The sequence below is a fragment of the Dromiciops gliroides genome, chromosome 4 (assembly GCF_019393635.1).
Source record: "Dromiciops gliroides isolate mDroGli1 chromosome 4, mDroGli1.pri, whole genome shotgun sequence".
NCBI lineage: Eukaryota > Metazoa > Chordata > Mammalia > Microbiotheria > Microbiotheriidae > Dromiciops > Dromiciops gliroides.
The window spans coordinates 100,117,241-100,131,402 of record NC_057864.1 but is presented as its reverse complement, the minus strand read 5'-3'; the positions used below and the strand labels follow the sequence as shown (position 1 = coordinate 100,131,402).

At 43.5% G+C, this 14,162-nt stretch overlaps 1 protein-coding gene across 4 annotated transcripts in view; it reads left to right on the top strand.

Annotated features, from left to right (window-relative positions):
- Positions 1-14,162, top strand: part of PTPN7 (protein tyrosine phosphatase non-receptor type 7) — a 35,078-nt gene that overhangs the window by 1,327 nt on the left and 19,589 nt on the right. For 2 of the 4 annotated variants that reach the window (XM_043999921.1, XM_043999918.1), the window contains exons 2-5: positions 1,731-1,918; positions 3,198-3,381; positions 4,153-4,237; positions 6,895-6,971. In XM_043999921.1, the coding sequence (XP_043855856.1) occupies positions 1,797-1,918; positions 3,198-3,381; positions 4,153-4,237; positions 6,895-6,971 (468 nt within the window). In that variant the 5' untranslated portion in view covers positions 1,731-1,796. Of the gene's footprint in view, positions 1-268; positions 387-1,730; positions 1,919-3,197; positions 3,382-4,152; positions 4,238-6,894; positions 6,972-14,162 lie in introns of those variants that run through there. The other 2 variants (XM_043999919.1, XM_043999920.1) reach the window with 2 other exon arrangements.

The following is a 14,162-nucleotide window of genomic DNA, read 5'->3' as shown; positions in this document are numbered from 1 at the left end:
ATTTAATGAGTCTCATAGAGGGAACCTCCAAGGACATCTCACCCACCCCCATTCTTTCACCAAGGAGGAAACTAGTGGGGGAGTGTCTTAGTTAAGACCCTTCAGCATTGGATTTAACTGCAATTGCTTTGAATTGAATTTCTGGGAAAGTGGATAGAGGAGTACCTGATTTCAGGATTGCCGAGCGGCCCAGGCAAACGGGCACCCTCCCCCTGGTGGCAGTGACAGTGGGCGCATGGAGGGCAGCATGTGGTTGGGGTGTGCGTGGGTGGTAGGCAAGGAGGGGCGGAGGGAGGAAGCTGGCTTCCTGAAGCCTTCTCAGCCCTCAAACAGACAGACAGACAGCTGCCAGGAGGCAGGAGGCCTGGGGGGACACAGCCACTCCAGTAAGTACCTAGAAGGGGGACGTGGGGAGGCTGGCAGTGGGAGCCCCTCGACTCTGCACAAGGGCAGCAGTGTACAGGAGGAGGGCATTACTGGAGAAAATAGAAGAGGAGGAGGGTTAAGTCACCCTAGGTCTGGACTGAACAGTGGACACAAATTTCCAATACCCCAGAGGTCACGAGGGCATGATAGGCTGAGGGGTCTCCCAGGAAAAGGATAGGCAAAGCCTTCATCTTTTCCAAATCCCAGAAATGCAGTGTTCCTCTCGATCTTTGTTTGCCTTCCCTTTTTTCCTTCACTCTGACCCTAGAAGTTCAGCTGCCCCTCTTTATCCCCTGAGCCGGACCAGCTTTGACTGAGACTCCGGGAGAGGGGATTGCCCCCTACAGAGGCAAAGGCCAAGGTACCTCCCCATCCCCACCCCCACGTGTCCCCAGCTGGGTTCTGCCACATGCTATGATAGATTAAAGACTCACTCGGTGAAGCCATTTCCTGACAGTTACAGAGGCAAGAGTTGGGGAAGCACAGGAAGAGGAAGGAAACACCCCCTTGGTCTTCCTCCCTGGACAGAGACCCCAGAGGTCATAGCTGAAGCCAGCTAGGGGCATTGCCTATGGTTAGAGGGGCCTGGGTAGGTGTGTTGGCTCTTCCACCCTTTGGAGGACACTGGGAGATGTGTCCGGTTCCCCATCTTATTCCAACACAGCCATACACAGGCCTGTCTGGAATCTTGGGGGCCACCAATGTGCCCCAAGAGAAAGGTGCCTCCAACCTTTCCTCTTCTCTTTTCCCCATTGCAGCCACCTGTTGACTCTCTGTTCCCTCTGTCTCTTGTCTCCCTATCAAGATTAAGATTACTAATATATGTGTCTATATGCATACACACATATACACATATACATACATATATATACATATGTACACAATACACATATACACATATATACATACACACATACATATACACATGCATGCATACACATCTCAAACCCCGCTCTGTCCTCTCTTCCTCCTCCATACACTCCTATCTCTTCCTCCCCCTCACCAGAGTCCCTCTCCCCTTGCCTTTAGACAACGCCTCCTGGGCCCTAAAAGGCTGCCCTTCCTGTCCTCTAGATAACCACTGCTCCCACCCCGGAAATACAGCTGCCTCTGGAGGGGAGCGATAACACCACCATGAGAAAACGGACAACAGTCAGGGCAAACCGCAAGCCCCCAGCCCTGGCCTATCAGTGCCCACTCCCCCTCGTGCCCTGCTCAGATTCCCTGCTCTGGTTGGGCAGGTGTGAAGGCCTCCTCCCCATCACCCTGGTGACTGTCAGTTGTGGGGCGGCTGTGTCTTTCAGATGGTCACCCTGGCTGAGTGAGCCTGCTCTGGGCCCTTCACTCGGCCCCCCGGGCCCCAGCCCAGCATGGTCCAGGCCTGTGGGGAGTGCTCCCGAGCTCAGCAGACCGCTCTGCGACAGGGGGCAGCCATGGCCCATCCCCCTGCCCCCAGCTCTACAGGCAAGAAACACATCAGACTGCAGGAGAGGTGAGGCCCAGAGAGGATGCGGGAGGAACGATTTTATGAGAAAGGGGGTTTCCCCTACCCTGACCCTAACCCCAAAACCTCGGTTCCCTCAACCCTGATCTCCCCGACTATGCCCATCTCCCCATCACCCCCACCACTCAAAACACCTTCTTCCTTCCAAATCAGAAGACAACCTTGGTCCAGAGCAGACCACTGACTTGAATCAAGAGGGAAACCCATATGCTTTGATTTGTATGCATTTGCATGTCTGGGTCATAGGGCTTTAGGTTACTTCAGACCCAAGGTCCCCCAGGCCTCTGCATTCATGTTCTTCAAACTTCTATAGGCTCAAGTTTGGTTGGTCTGGCCTGAAAGAAAAGGTGGTGGGCCTCAGATAGGAGCATTTTCTCAGGATATCCTTAACAGCACAGACCCTGAAAGGACTGTCCTTGGCCTCTCTGGTGTGGGTATAGATGGGGTGGGGGAGGGGAATTGAAGACGTGGAGGAAGAGGAGCAAGGCTAGACTCCCTCAGAAGGCATGTGCCTGAAAGAGCATGCACTAGCTGGCATGTTCCTTGGAAAAGGGAGAAGGGAGAGCTTTAGCCCCCAGACCCTCTGAGCAGTGCACTGGTCTCCTGGGTGAGTGCCCAGTTCATGCTAGTGAGGGCACTGGAGAACATGCCAAGTCAAGCGCCATTAGAGGGAATAGGGATTTTTAGCTTGAAGAAGGAAAGACTGGCTTGGGGGGGAGGGGGAGGGGGGGAGACAGGATAATGATCCTTAAAGATGGGATGGCCTAGGGGCAGCTAAGTGGGGCAGTGGATAGAGCACCGGCCCTGGAATCAGGAGTACCTGAGTTCAAATCCGGCGCCAGACACAACACTTACTAGCTGTGTGACCCTGGGCAAGTCACTTAACCCCAATTGCCTCACTGAAAAAAAAAATGAAGATGGGATGGCCTGCTGTGTGGAAGCTTCCCAAACAGAAGCAATAAGGGGACATTTCAGAAGGGCAGATTTAGCCCCGCCACAACCTGTAAGGAAAAGCTTCCATTAGGGTTGCTCAAAAGGGGATTAGGGTACCTTGGGAAGTAGTTCCCCATCAATGGAGGTCTTCAAGTGCAATATGGGCCCATGCCATCCCCTTGTCAGGGGTCTTGTAGGAAGGTTCCTTGTTCAGGAATAGCTGGGCTGGATCCCTTGGAAATTTCTTCAATGCTAAGATACTGGAACTCTGATCCCAGAATTAGGAAACGCAGAAAACAGTGTTCCCAGTGGTGACCTGTGGCTTTGCTCATAGGAGAGGTTCCAATGTGGCTCTGATCTTGGATGTGAGCTCTCTGGGGGCAGTGGAGCCCATCTGCTCAGTGTCCACACCCCGAGAGCTCACGCTCCACTTCCTAAGGACCGCTAAGCACCCCCTCACCCGCTGGGCCCTGCAGCACCAGCCACCCAACCCCAAGCAACTGGAGGAAGAGTTCTCGGTAAGGACCCTGGGGCTGTCCCTTAAGCTTTGCCCCATTTGCCTCTGAATCAGACCACAATTGGGGGAAACCAGAGGTTTGGGGTACCAGTTGGCCACCTTATGGTTGTTTATAACATTAGCAAAAATTGAAGACAAATGTGTGTCTTTCTGTGGCCAGGAGAGGCATTGGAAATAAGAGGAAGCACTTCTGAGTTGAAGTAGAATGGCAGTAAAAAGTCATAGAGGGGGCAGCTAGGTGGCACAGTGGATAAAGCACCAGCCCTGGATTCAGGAGGACCTGAATTCAAATCCGGCCTCAGACACTTAACACTTACTAGCTGTGTGACCCTGGGCAAGTCACTTAACCCTCATTGCCCCGCGGGGGGGGGGGGGCGAGTCATAGAAAACTTGGGGTTTCTCTGGTACCCATTTTTATGACTAGAACCACATCTAACTTTATGTGCTACTATCAAAAAAAGAAGTTTAATCAACTAATGAATCAACTAGGCAGCAAGGTGATGAGTCCTGGGCTTTCAGTTGGGAAGACCTATGTTCAAATCCTGCTTCAGATATTGACCAGCTGTGTGACCTTGGGCAAATCACTTGACTTCTGAGCCTCAGTTTCCTCATCTGTAAAAATGAGGGGATTGGACTCCATGGTCTCTAAGGTGCTTTCTAGCTTTAAATCTATGATATTATGGGGGAAAGTGAGCTGCAGAGTAGAGGATTCCGCAGGGAGTCCAGGGCAGGAATTTCAGCTGCTCACATCTTTCCTCCTCACGCTTGGCAGAAGATTCCCCCAAACTTTGTCAATCCTGAAGAACTGGACATTCCTGGCCATGCCTCCAAGGACCGATACAAGACCATCTTACCAAGTAAGAGCCATGCCAGGGAGCAGGGGAGGTAGGGTGGGAGACCTCTCCATGGGGCTAGAGAAAGCAAGGCCTGGAGTGGAGTCTCAGGTGATTAGGACACTCGGGTTCAATCGAATGATATGCATCTTCTCTCAGCTGTGAGACCCAGGGTCAAGCTGGAGGAGGGGTGGGTGGAATAATGGAATGGTGGAATAAAGGCAGCCCATCTGGAATGAAAGAGGGGCAGCCGAGGGTGGAGGAGGAAGGCTGGAATAGAGAAGGCACAGCTGGGAGAGAAGACACTTTGCAGAAGAGGAAAGATACAGCTGAGGTAGAGGAAGCATCACGTCACTTGGGAAGATATTTGGGGGGAGATGGTTAGGATAGAAGGGGCCTATTGGAATGGAGGAGTCACTTCTGGGATAGAGACTCAGTTGATAGGCATTTAGTAAACACCTATGTGCCAGGCTGAGCAATGGAATACAGAGAAGCCTGGTGGGGTTTGAGCTGAGTTTTGCAAGAAGCCAGGAGGTAGAGGGGAAGGGGGGAAGTATTCTAAGCATGGGGAGGTGGGAGCATCCAGTGAAAAATGACTGGATTGGGGGCAGCTAGGTGGCGCAGTGAATAAAGTACCAGCCCTGGATTCAGGAGGACCTGAGTTCAAATCCAACTTCAGACACTTGACACTTACTGTGTGACCCTGGCAAATCACTTAACCCTCATTGCACCACAAAAAACCAACAACAAACCAACAAAAAAAAACCACCACCAAAAAATCCAAAAATGCCTGGACTGGGGAGATGGAGTTTTTATGTGCAGAGTAGAAACTTGATTGTAGAATGTGTGCAGGAGAATGAAGTGTACAGAGGGTCCAGGTGGTGAAGTACTTTAAATGACAGATAGATGACTTTGATCCTGGAAGTGGTAGGAAGCCACTAGAGCTTATTGAGTGAGGGATGGTGGTAGGGGAACAGGACATTGTCATACATGACCTTTGATGTCTGAATGGAGGATGAATGAGTGGGGAGAGACCAATTAGGAAGCTATTGCAATAGCCCAGGCAGAAGATGCCGACAGTGTGGGTTAGGGCAGTGGCTGTGTAAATAGAGAGAAGGGGCACCTACAAGGGATGTTGTAGAGAGAGAAACCTGAGAGAAATCTGACAACAGATGTGATGTGATGTGAGTGAGAGTAGAGGGGGAAGGATGAGGCTGAGGTTGTGAGCCCGAGCGACCAGGAGGATGGGGGAAAGTACAGTTGGGCTAGAGGAGACATAACCTCCAGTTACGGCAGATGGAAAACTGGAAGGGATGAAGCAAGAAAAGATAAGTCCCACCCAGCAGATGTTCAATTATATTAGGGAGTTAGGGTGATGCTAGGCTCCAAAGAGTTTGAATGTTCACAGCCACAGTTGGATGTGAAACTCTGTTTCCAAGGACCTGGTAATCACAAACCCTCTCTCCAGTCAAAGCCTTTATTGTGCACAACTTTATCCAATGCTCAGCTTTCCCTTCTCTGTGACCCTGTGTAGCCTTAAGCACTGTCAGTGTCCCAACCTGGTGATTTCAATAGCCTAAATTCACCACCATCCCAATGTCCAGAGGAGAATGTTTCCATTCTAAGCATCTGACTGCTACCCCTTGGGTGTCCCTAACCTGGAGGTAGGGAGGTTGGCTAGCAAAAAGCAGATAAGGGCTCACTTAACTAGAGAGAAAGCAACACTGAGCCTAGCCCACCAAGCACAGAGGTGCAGGCATGGGCAGAAGGACAAGGATAGTGTGATGGCAGAGACCTGCACTTCCTGAGCTCCCTCGTCAGAGCCCTCCAATCCAGGAGAGTCTAGCCAATAGGAGACTGTCTCTGATCCTCTTCCTGGTGAAAGTTACCTTGCCCGTGATGCTCATTGATCATAGTTTGCTGACTTTGAGCTGAAAAGGACCTCATCTGATGATAGGGCCATCAGATGAGTCAAATGAGACCCAGAGAGAGAAATAATTTTCCCCAAGGTCTCATGGGTAATTGGTGTCAAGGCCAGAACTTGAACTCAACTTCTCTGACTCCCAATCTAGAACTGCCTTGATTGCTATCTCCACAACCCTATTTGTGTTTGTTTCATATACATGCATACATATGTGTGTGTATATATATGTAAACAGTCAGTATATATCTATATAGGATCAGATATATATTGTTTCATGTATATAATGAATATATAGAGACAGAGACAGAGACAGACCCTCCATGGAGGTCTGAATCAATAGACCTAAAGTCTTGTCCTGACTCCTCTCCTGGTTTGCTGTGTGACCTTGGACTAGTCACTTTTCTCTGGATCCCAGCTCTTCCATCAGGAAGACATTCTTGTTTTATGGTCTCTGTCATCCTTTACTACTTTTCCATGCCCAGGTCAGTCAGTCTATGACCTTATTACTTCACACCCAAGCTATTCCAACAATCTCCTAGCTGGAGTCCCAACCTTCGATCTCTTCTTCAATTCTTCTTTCCCAGTATTGCCAGTGATTGTCCAAATCCTCAACTCACGTAGCATTTCCCTGATCAAGGACCTTCAGTGGCCTACTGAATAAAAGTTGCTCCTCATTTAGCAAGTATTCGCTAATGATATTGATAATGCACATTATTCCATATGATTCCCGCCCTCCATCAATTTTTTTTTCTCTTAGATCCTCAAAGCCGTGTCTGTCTTGGGCGAGCACAAAGCCAAGAAGATGGGGACTACATTAATGCCAACTACATCCGAGTAAGTATCTCTAGCAGCACTTCAACAATACCATTGCTAGGCAAGGGTTTCTTGGGTGATTTTTATTAGTGTCATTCAATTCAATTCAACAAACATTATTAAACACCTACTACTATGTGCCAGACACTGTGCAAAACTCTAATAACTAGTAACAGTGGCTTGTATTTCTATAACATTTTATAGTTCACAAGTTGTAGCAGAAAGCTCTCTTCTCAAACACCTTGTTACATAGGTGGTACAGGTATTATTGACACTATGTTACAAATAAGAAAACTGAGGCTCAATTTGACTAAGTGAGCGGGAGAAGCTAGGTGGCGCCATGGTACATAGAGTTCCGGGCCTGGAGTAAGGAAGACTCATCTTTATGAGTTCAAATCCAGCCTCAGACCCTCGCTGTGCAACCCTAGACAAGTTGCTTCACCCTGTTTGCCTCAGTTTCCTCATCTGTAAAATGAACTGGAGAAGGACATGGCACACCACTCTCCAGTATCTTTGCCAAGAAAACCCCAAATGGGGTCACAAAGAGGCAGACATAACTGAAACAACTGAACAACAAAACAACACATGGTTAAGTGTCAGAGTTGGAATTCTAACCCAGACTTCTCTGGTCTGAGGTCAGTGTTCTTTTCTGCCCACCGTGCTAATCCTCTGGACCTCAGGCATTCCAGAGCTCCTCACAGAGCTAAGCACCCTTGGGTGTCAAAGGGTGTCAAATCCCTTTGACAGTCTGTCAAAGCCCAGCAATTGCATCTCAGGATCATATTCTCAAATAATTTTAAATTAAATTTTATTTTATTATTTTCCAGTTACATATTACATATAAGGATAGTTTTCAACATTTGTTTACACTGTATTTTTAGTTTTGAATTTTTCTTTTCTCCCCTCCTCCCTTCCCTCCCTCCTCCCCAAGACAGAAAGCAGTCTGATATAGGTTGTATATGTATAGTCACATCAAACATATTTCTACATTAGTCATCTTGTGAAAGAAGAATGAGAGCACAAAGGAAAAACCTCAAACAAGAAGGGAATAAAAAGTCCAAAAGTAGAAACAGTATGATTCAATCTGCATTCATAATTCACAGTTGTTGTTTTTTCTGGATGTTGAGAATATTTTCTATCACGAGTTCTTTGAAACTGTTTTGGATTGTTGCACTGCTGAGAAGAGCCAAGTCTATCCCCATTGTTCATCACAAAATGTTGCTGTTACTGTGTACAATGATCTCCTGGTTCTGCTCCCTCAGTCAGTATCAGTTCATGTAAGTCCTTCCAGGTTTCTCTAAACTCCTCCTGCTTATCATTTCTTACAGCACAATAGTATTCCATTACATTCATATACCACAATTTGTTTAGCCATTCCCCTACTGATGTGCATTCCCTCGATTTCCAATTCTTTGCCATGTGGGTCCTTTTCCCTTTTCTATAGTCTCTTTGGGATACAGACCTAATAGTGGCATTGCTGGGTCAAAGGGTATGAACAGTCCCATAGCCCTTCAGGCATAGTTCTAAATTGCTCTCCAGAATTGTTGGATCACTTCACAGCTCCACCAACAATGCATTAGTGTTCCAATTTTTCCGCAGCTTCTCCAACATTTATTATTTTCTCTTTTTTTGTCATATTAGCCAATCTGATAGGTGTGAGGTGGTACCTCAAAGCTGTTTTAATTTGCATTTCTTTGATCAATAGTGATTTAGAGCATTTTTTCATATGACAATAGATAGATTTGGTTTCTTCATCAGAAAACTACCTGTTCATATCCTTTGACCATTTCTCAATTGGGGAATGACTTGGATTCTTATAAATTTGATTTAGTTCCCAATATATTTTAGAAATGAGGCCTTTATCAGAAATGCTGGCTGTAAAAATTGTTTCCCAGTTTTCTGCCTCCCTTCTAATTTTGGCTGCATTGCTTCTGTTTGTACAAAACCTTTTAAATTTAATGTAATCAAAGTCTTCCATCTTGTTTTTCATAATGTTCTCTATCTCTTGTTTGGACATAAATTGTTTTCCTCTCCATAGATCTGAGAGGTAAACTATTCCTGCCTCTCCTAATTTATCTATGGTATCACCCTTTATGTCTAAATCTTGAACCCATTTTGACCTTATTTTTGTATAAGGTGCAAGATGTTGGTCTGTTCCTACTTTCTGCCACACTATCTTCCAGTTTTCCCAGAAGTTTTTGTCAAATACTGAGTTCCTATCCCAGAAGTGGGGACTCCTTGGGTTTATAGTAGATTACTATAGTCATTTGCAACTGTGTCTCCTGTGCTTAACCTATTTCATTGATCCACCACTCTATTTCGTAGCCAGTACTACATAGTTTTGATGACAGCCACTTCATAATATAGCCTCAAATTTGGTATGGCCAGCCCACCTTGCTGTGCATTTTTTTTTCATTAATTTCCTTGATATTCTGGACTTTTTGTTTTTCCAGATGGATTTTGTTCTTATTTTTTCTAGCTCTATAAAATAATTTTTGGTAGTCTGATTGGTATGGCACTGAATAGGTAAATTAATTTAGGTAGAATTGTCATTTTTATTATATTAGCTCAGCCTATCCATGAGCAATTTATATTTTTCCAATTATGCAGATCTGATTTGATTTGTGTGAAAAGTGTTTTGTAATTGTGTTCATAGAGTTCCTGGATTGGTCTTGGCAGGTAGACTCCCAAGTATTTTATATTGTCTACCATTACTTTATTATTTATTTATTTATTTATTTTTAGTGAGGCAATTGGGGTTAAGTGACTTGCCCAGGATCACACAGCTAGTAAGTGTTAAGTGTCTGAGGCTGGATTTGAACTCGGGTCCTCCTGACTCCAGGGCCAGTGCTCTATCCACTGTGCCACCTAGCCGCCCCTCTACCATTACTTTTTTTTTTTATTATTTTTTAGTGAGGCAATTGGGGTTAAGTGACTTGCCCAGGGTCACACAGCTAGTAAGTGTTAAGTGTCTGGGGCCAGATTTGAACTCAGGTACTCCTGACTCCAGGGCCGGTGCTCTATCCACTGCGCCATCTAGCTGCCTCTACCATTACTTTAAATGAAATTTTTCTTTCTACCTCTTGCTGCTGAGCTTTGTTGGTTGTGTATAGAAATGCTGATGATTTATGTGGGTTTATTTTCTACCCTGCAACTTTGCTAAAGTTGTTAATTGTTTTAAGCAGTTTTTTAGTTGATTCTTTAGGATTCTCTAAGTATGCCATCATATCATCTGCAAAGAGTGAAAGTTTTGTTTCATCCTTGCCTATTCTAATTCCTTTAATTCCTTTTTCTTCTCTTATTGCTATAGCTAACATTTCTAATACAATATTAAATAATAGAGGTGATAATGGACAGCCCTGTTTCACCCCTGATCTTATTGGGAATGCCTCTAACTTAAGCCCCTTTACATATAATGTTTGCTGATGGTTTTAGGTAGATACTGCTTATTATTTTAAGGAAAGCTCCACCTATTCCTACGCTCTCTAGTGTTTTTAATAGGAATGAGTGTTGTATTTTGTCAAATTCTTTCTCTGCATCTATTGAGATAATCATATGACTTTGGTTAGTTTTGTTATTGATGTGGTTGATTATATTAAGTTTTCCTAATGTTGAACCAGCCCTGCTTTCCTGGTATAAATTCCACCTGGTCATAGTGTATTATCCTGGTGATCACTTGCTACAATCTCTTTGCTAATATTTTATTTAAGATTTTTGCATCGATATTCATTAGGGAAATTGGTCTGTAATTTTCTTTCTTTCTTTTGGCTCTGCCTGGTTTAGGTACCAACACCATATTTGTATCATAAAAGGAGTTTGTTAGAACTCCTTCCCCTATTTTTCCAAATAGCTTATATAGTATTGGAATTTATTGTTCTTTAAATGTTCGGTAGAATTCACTTGTTAATCCATCTGGCCCTGGAGATTTTTTCTTAGGGAGTTCATTGATGACTTGTTCAATTTCTTTTTCTGAAATGGGCCTATTTAAGGATTTTATTTCTTCTTCGGTTAACTTGGGCAATTTGTATTTTTGCAAATATTCATCCATTTAATTTAGATTGTCAAATTTATTGGCATACAGTTGGGCAAAATAGCTTCTAATTATTGCTTTAATTTCCACTTCATTGGTGGTGAAATCACACCTTTCATTTTTGATACTGGTAATTTGGTTTTCTTCTTTCTTTTTTTAAATCAAATTAACCAAAGGCTTATCTATTTTATTGGTTTTTTCATAGAACCAGCTCTTAGTTTTATTGATTAGTTCTATAGTTTTCTTGTCTTCAGTTTTATTAATTTCTCCTTTGATTTTCAGAATTTCTAATTTAGTATTTAGTTGGGGATTTTTAATTTGTTCTTTTTCTAGATTTTTTAGTTGCATGCCCAATTCATTGGTCTCCTCTTTCTCTTTTTCATTCATGTAAGCATTTAGAGATATAAAATTTCCCCTAAGCACTGCTTTGGCTGCATCCCATAGATTTTGGTATGTTGTCTCATTATTGTCATTTTCTTGGGTGTAGTTATTGGTTGTTTCTATGATTTTTTCTTTGACCCACTCATTCTTTAGGATGAGATTATTTAGTTTCCAATTAATTTCAGTCTACCTTTCCATGGCTCTTTATTACATGTAATTTTTATTGCATCATGATCTGAGAAGGATGCATTTACTAGTTCTGCCTTTCTACATTTGACTATGGGGTTTTTGTGCCCTAATACATGGTCAATTTTTGAGTATGTGCCATGTATTGCTGAGAGGAAGGTATATTCCTTTCTATCCCCATTCAGTTTTCTCCAGATGTCTACCATATCTAACTTTTCTAATATTCTATTCACCTCTTTAACTTCTTTCTTGTTTATTTTGCAGTTAGATTTATCTAATTCTGAGAGGGGAGGATTCAGATCCTTCACTAGTATAGTTTTGCTATCTATTTCCTCTTGTAACTCATTTAACTTCTCCCCTAAGAATTTGGATGCTATAGCACTTGGTGCATACATGTTTAGTATTGATATTACTTCATTATCTATAGTACCTTTTAGCAAGATGTAGTTTCCTTCCTTGTCCCTTTTAATTAGATCCTTTTTTGCTTTTGTTTTGTCTGAAATAAAAAAGCAGGGGTAGCAATTCTTGACATCAGCTGAAGCATAATATACTTTGCTCCAACCTTTTACCTTTATTCTGTGTGTATCTTTCTGCTTCAGATGTGTTTCTTGTAAACAATATATTGTAGGATTCTGATTTTTAATCCACTCTGCTATTGCCTCCCGTTTTATGGGAGAGTTCATCCCATTCACATTCACAGTTAAAAAAAATATTAACTGTTTATTTCCCTCCATCTTCTTTTCCCCTTTGTTTGTACTCTTTTTTCCCTTCTTTCACTCTATTCCATCTGGCCAGTGTTTTGCTTCTGACCACTGCCTCCCTCAATCTGCCCTCCCTTTTATCAGCTGCCCTTCTTTTTCTTGCCCCTTTTTCCCCCACTTGTGCTCTCCCTTCTATCAATACCACCCTTTCCCCCTTCCCCTTTTGTTTCCTTAAAGAGTAAGCTAAGTTTCTTTATACAAATGGGAGTGTATTTTATTCCCTTCCTGAACCAAATCTGATGAGAGTAAGGTTGCAACAATGACCACCCCTCCCTTCTTTCCCTCTATTGTAATGGGTTCTTTTTGTGCCTTTTCATATGATGTAATTAACCCCATTCCACCACCCCCCTTCCTCTCCTCCCCCTAGTCTTCTTTTATTCTGCCCCTTAAGTTTCTTTATATCATCACATCAAAGTTGACTTAATAACAATACCTTAACTGAGATACAGATCCCAAGAGTTAAAAGTATTATCCTCCCTCATAGGAACAAGCAGTTTAACATCACTGAACAACCTCCCCTCCCCTTGTTTACCTCTTTATATTTCTCTAGAGTCTTGTATTTGGAGATCAAGTTTTCTGTTCTAGTCTTTCTCAGGAAGTCTTGGAAGTCTCCTAATTCATTGAATGTCCATCTTTTCCTCAGAAAGAGAATGCTCAGTTTTTCTGGGTAGTTGATCATGGGTTGTAATCTAAGCTCCTCTGCCTTCCTGAATATCATATTCCAAGCCCTGCGATCCTTTAATGTTGAAGCTACCAGGTCCTGTGCAATCCTGACTGTGCCTCCATGATATTTAAATGATTTCTCTCTGGCTGTTTGGAGTATTTTCTCCTTCACCTGATAATTCTGGAGTTTGGCAACAATATTCCTTGAAGTGTTCCTTTTGGGGTCTCTTCCAGGAGGTGATTGGTAGATTCTTTCAGTGATGATTTTATCCTCTGATTCTACAATTTCAGGGCAGTTCTCCTTGAGAATTTCCTGGAATATGGTGTCTAGACTCTTTTCTTTATCATGGCTTTCAGGTAGTCCAATAATTCTCAGATTATCTCTCCTGGATCTATTTTCCAGGTCAGTTGTTTTTCCAATGAGGTATTTTACATTTTCTTCTATTTTTTCAGTTTTTTTTTTTATTTCGCTCAATAGATTTCTTGGTGTCTCATGGAGTTATCAGCTTCCATCTGTTCAATTTTAATTTTTAAGGCCTTATTTTCCTCAGTAAGTTTTTGCACTTCTTTTTCCATTTGGCCAATTTTTTCTCCCATTTGGCTATTTTTTTCTCTCATTTGGCCAAGTGTACTTTTTAAGGAATTGTTTTCCTCAGTCAATTTTTGTGCTGCTTTTTGCAGTGTAACGCTCATTTCTCTCATTTCTTTTTCCATTTTTTCTTCTACCTCTCTTATTTGGTTTTTAAAAGCCTTTTTGAGCTCTTCAAAGAAGGCTTTTTGGTCTTGAGACAAGATCATCTTCCCACTTGAGTCTTCACTGGTAGGTGTTTTGACCAGCTCATCCGAGTTTGAGTTTTGGTCTTCCCTTTCACCATAGAAGTTGTCAATGGTAAGGGTCCTTTTTTGTTTCTTGCTCATGTTGTAAGCTATTTTTAAACATAAAGTTGAAGTCTGCTCCTGGGGCACAGGGTTTACTGTTGCAAGCTTCTTACTGATCTCAGCTGCCCCACTCTCAGCTGTGTTGAGTTGCAGCAGTGTTGAACTGCCCACTGAGCTGAGCTTTGCTGAGGTGAGCTGCCAGCTGAGATGAGTAGTGTTGAGCCGCCCTCCCCTTTCACCCAGGTGAGACAGACCTTTCCTGAAGTCTTCTGAATTATCTCAAGTAGCAGGATTGTGTCTCTCTTTTTGTAG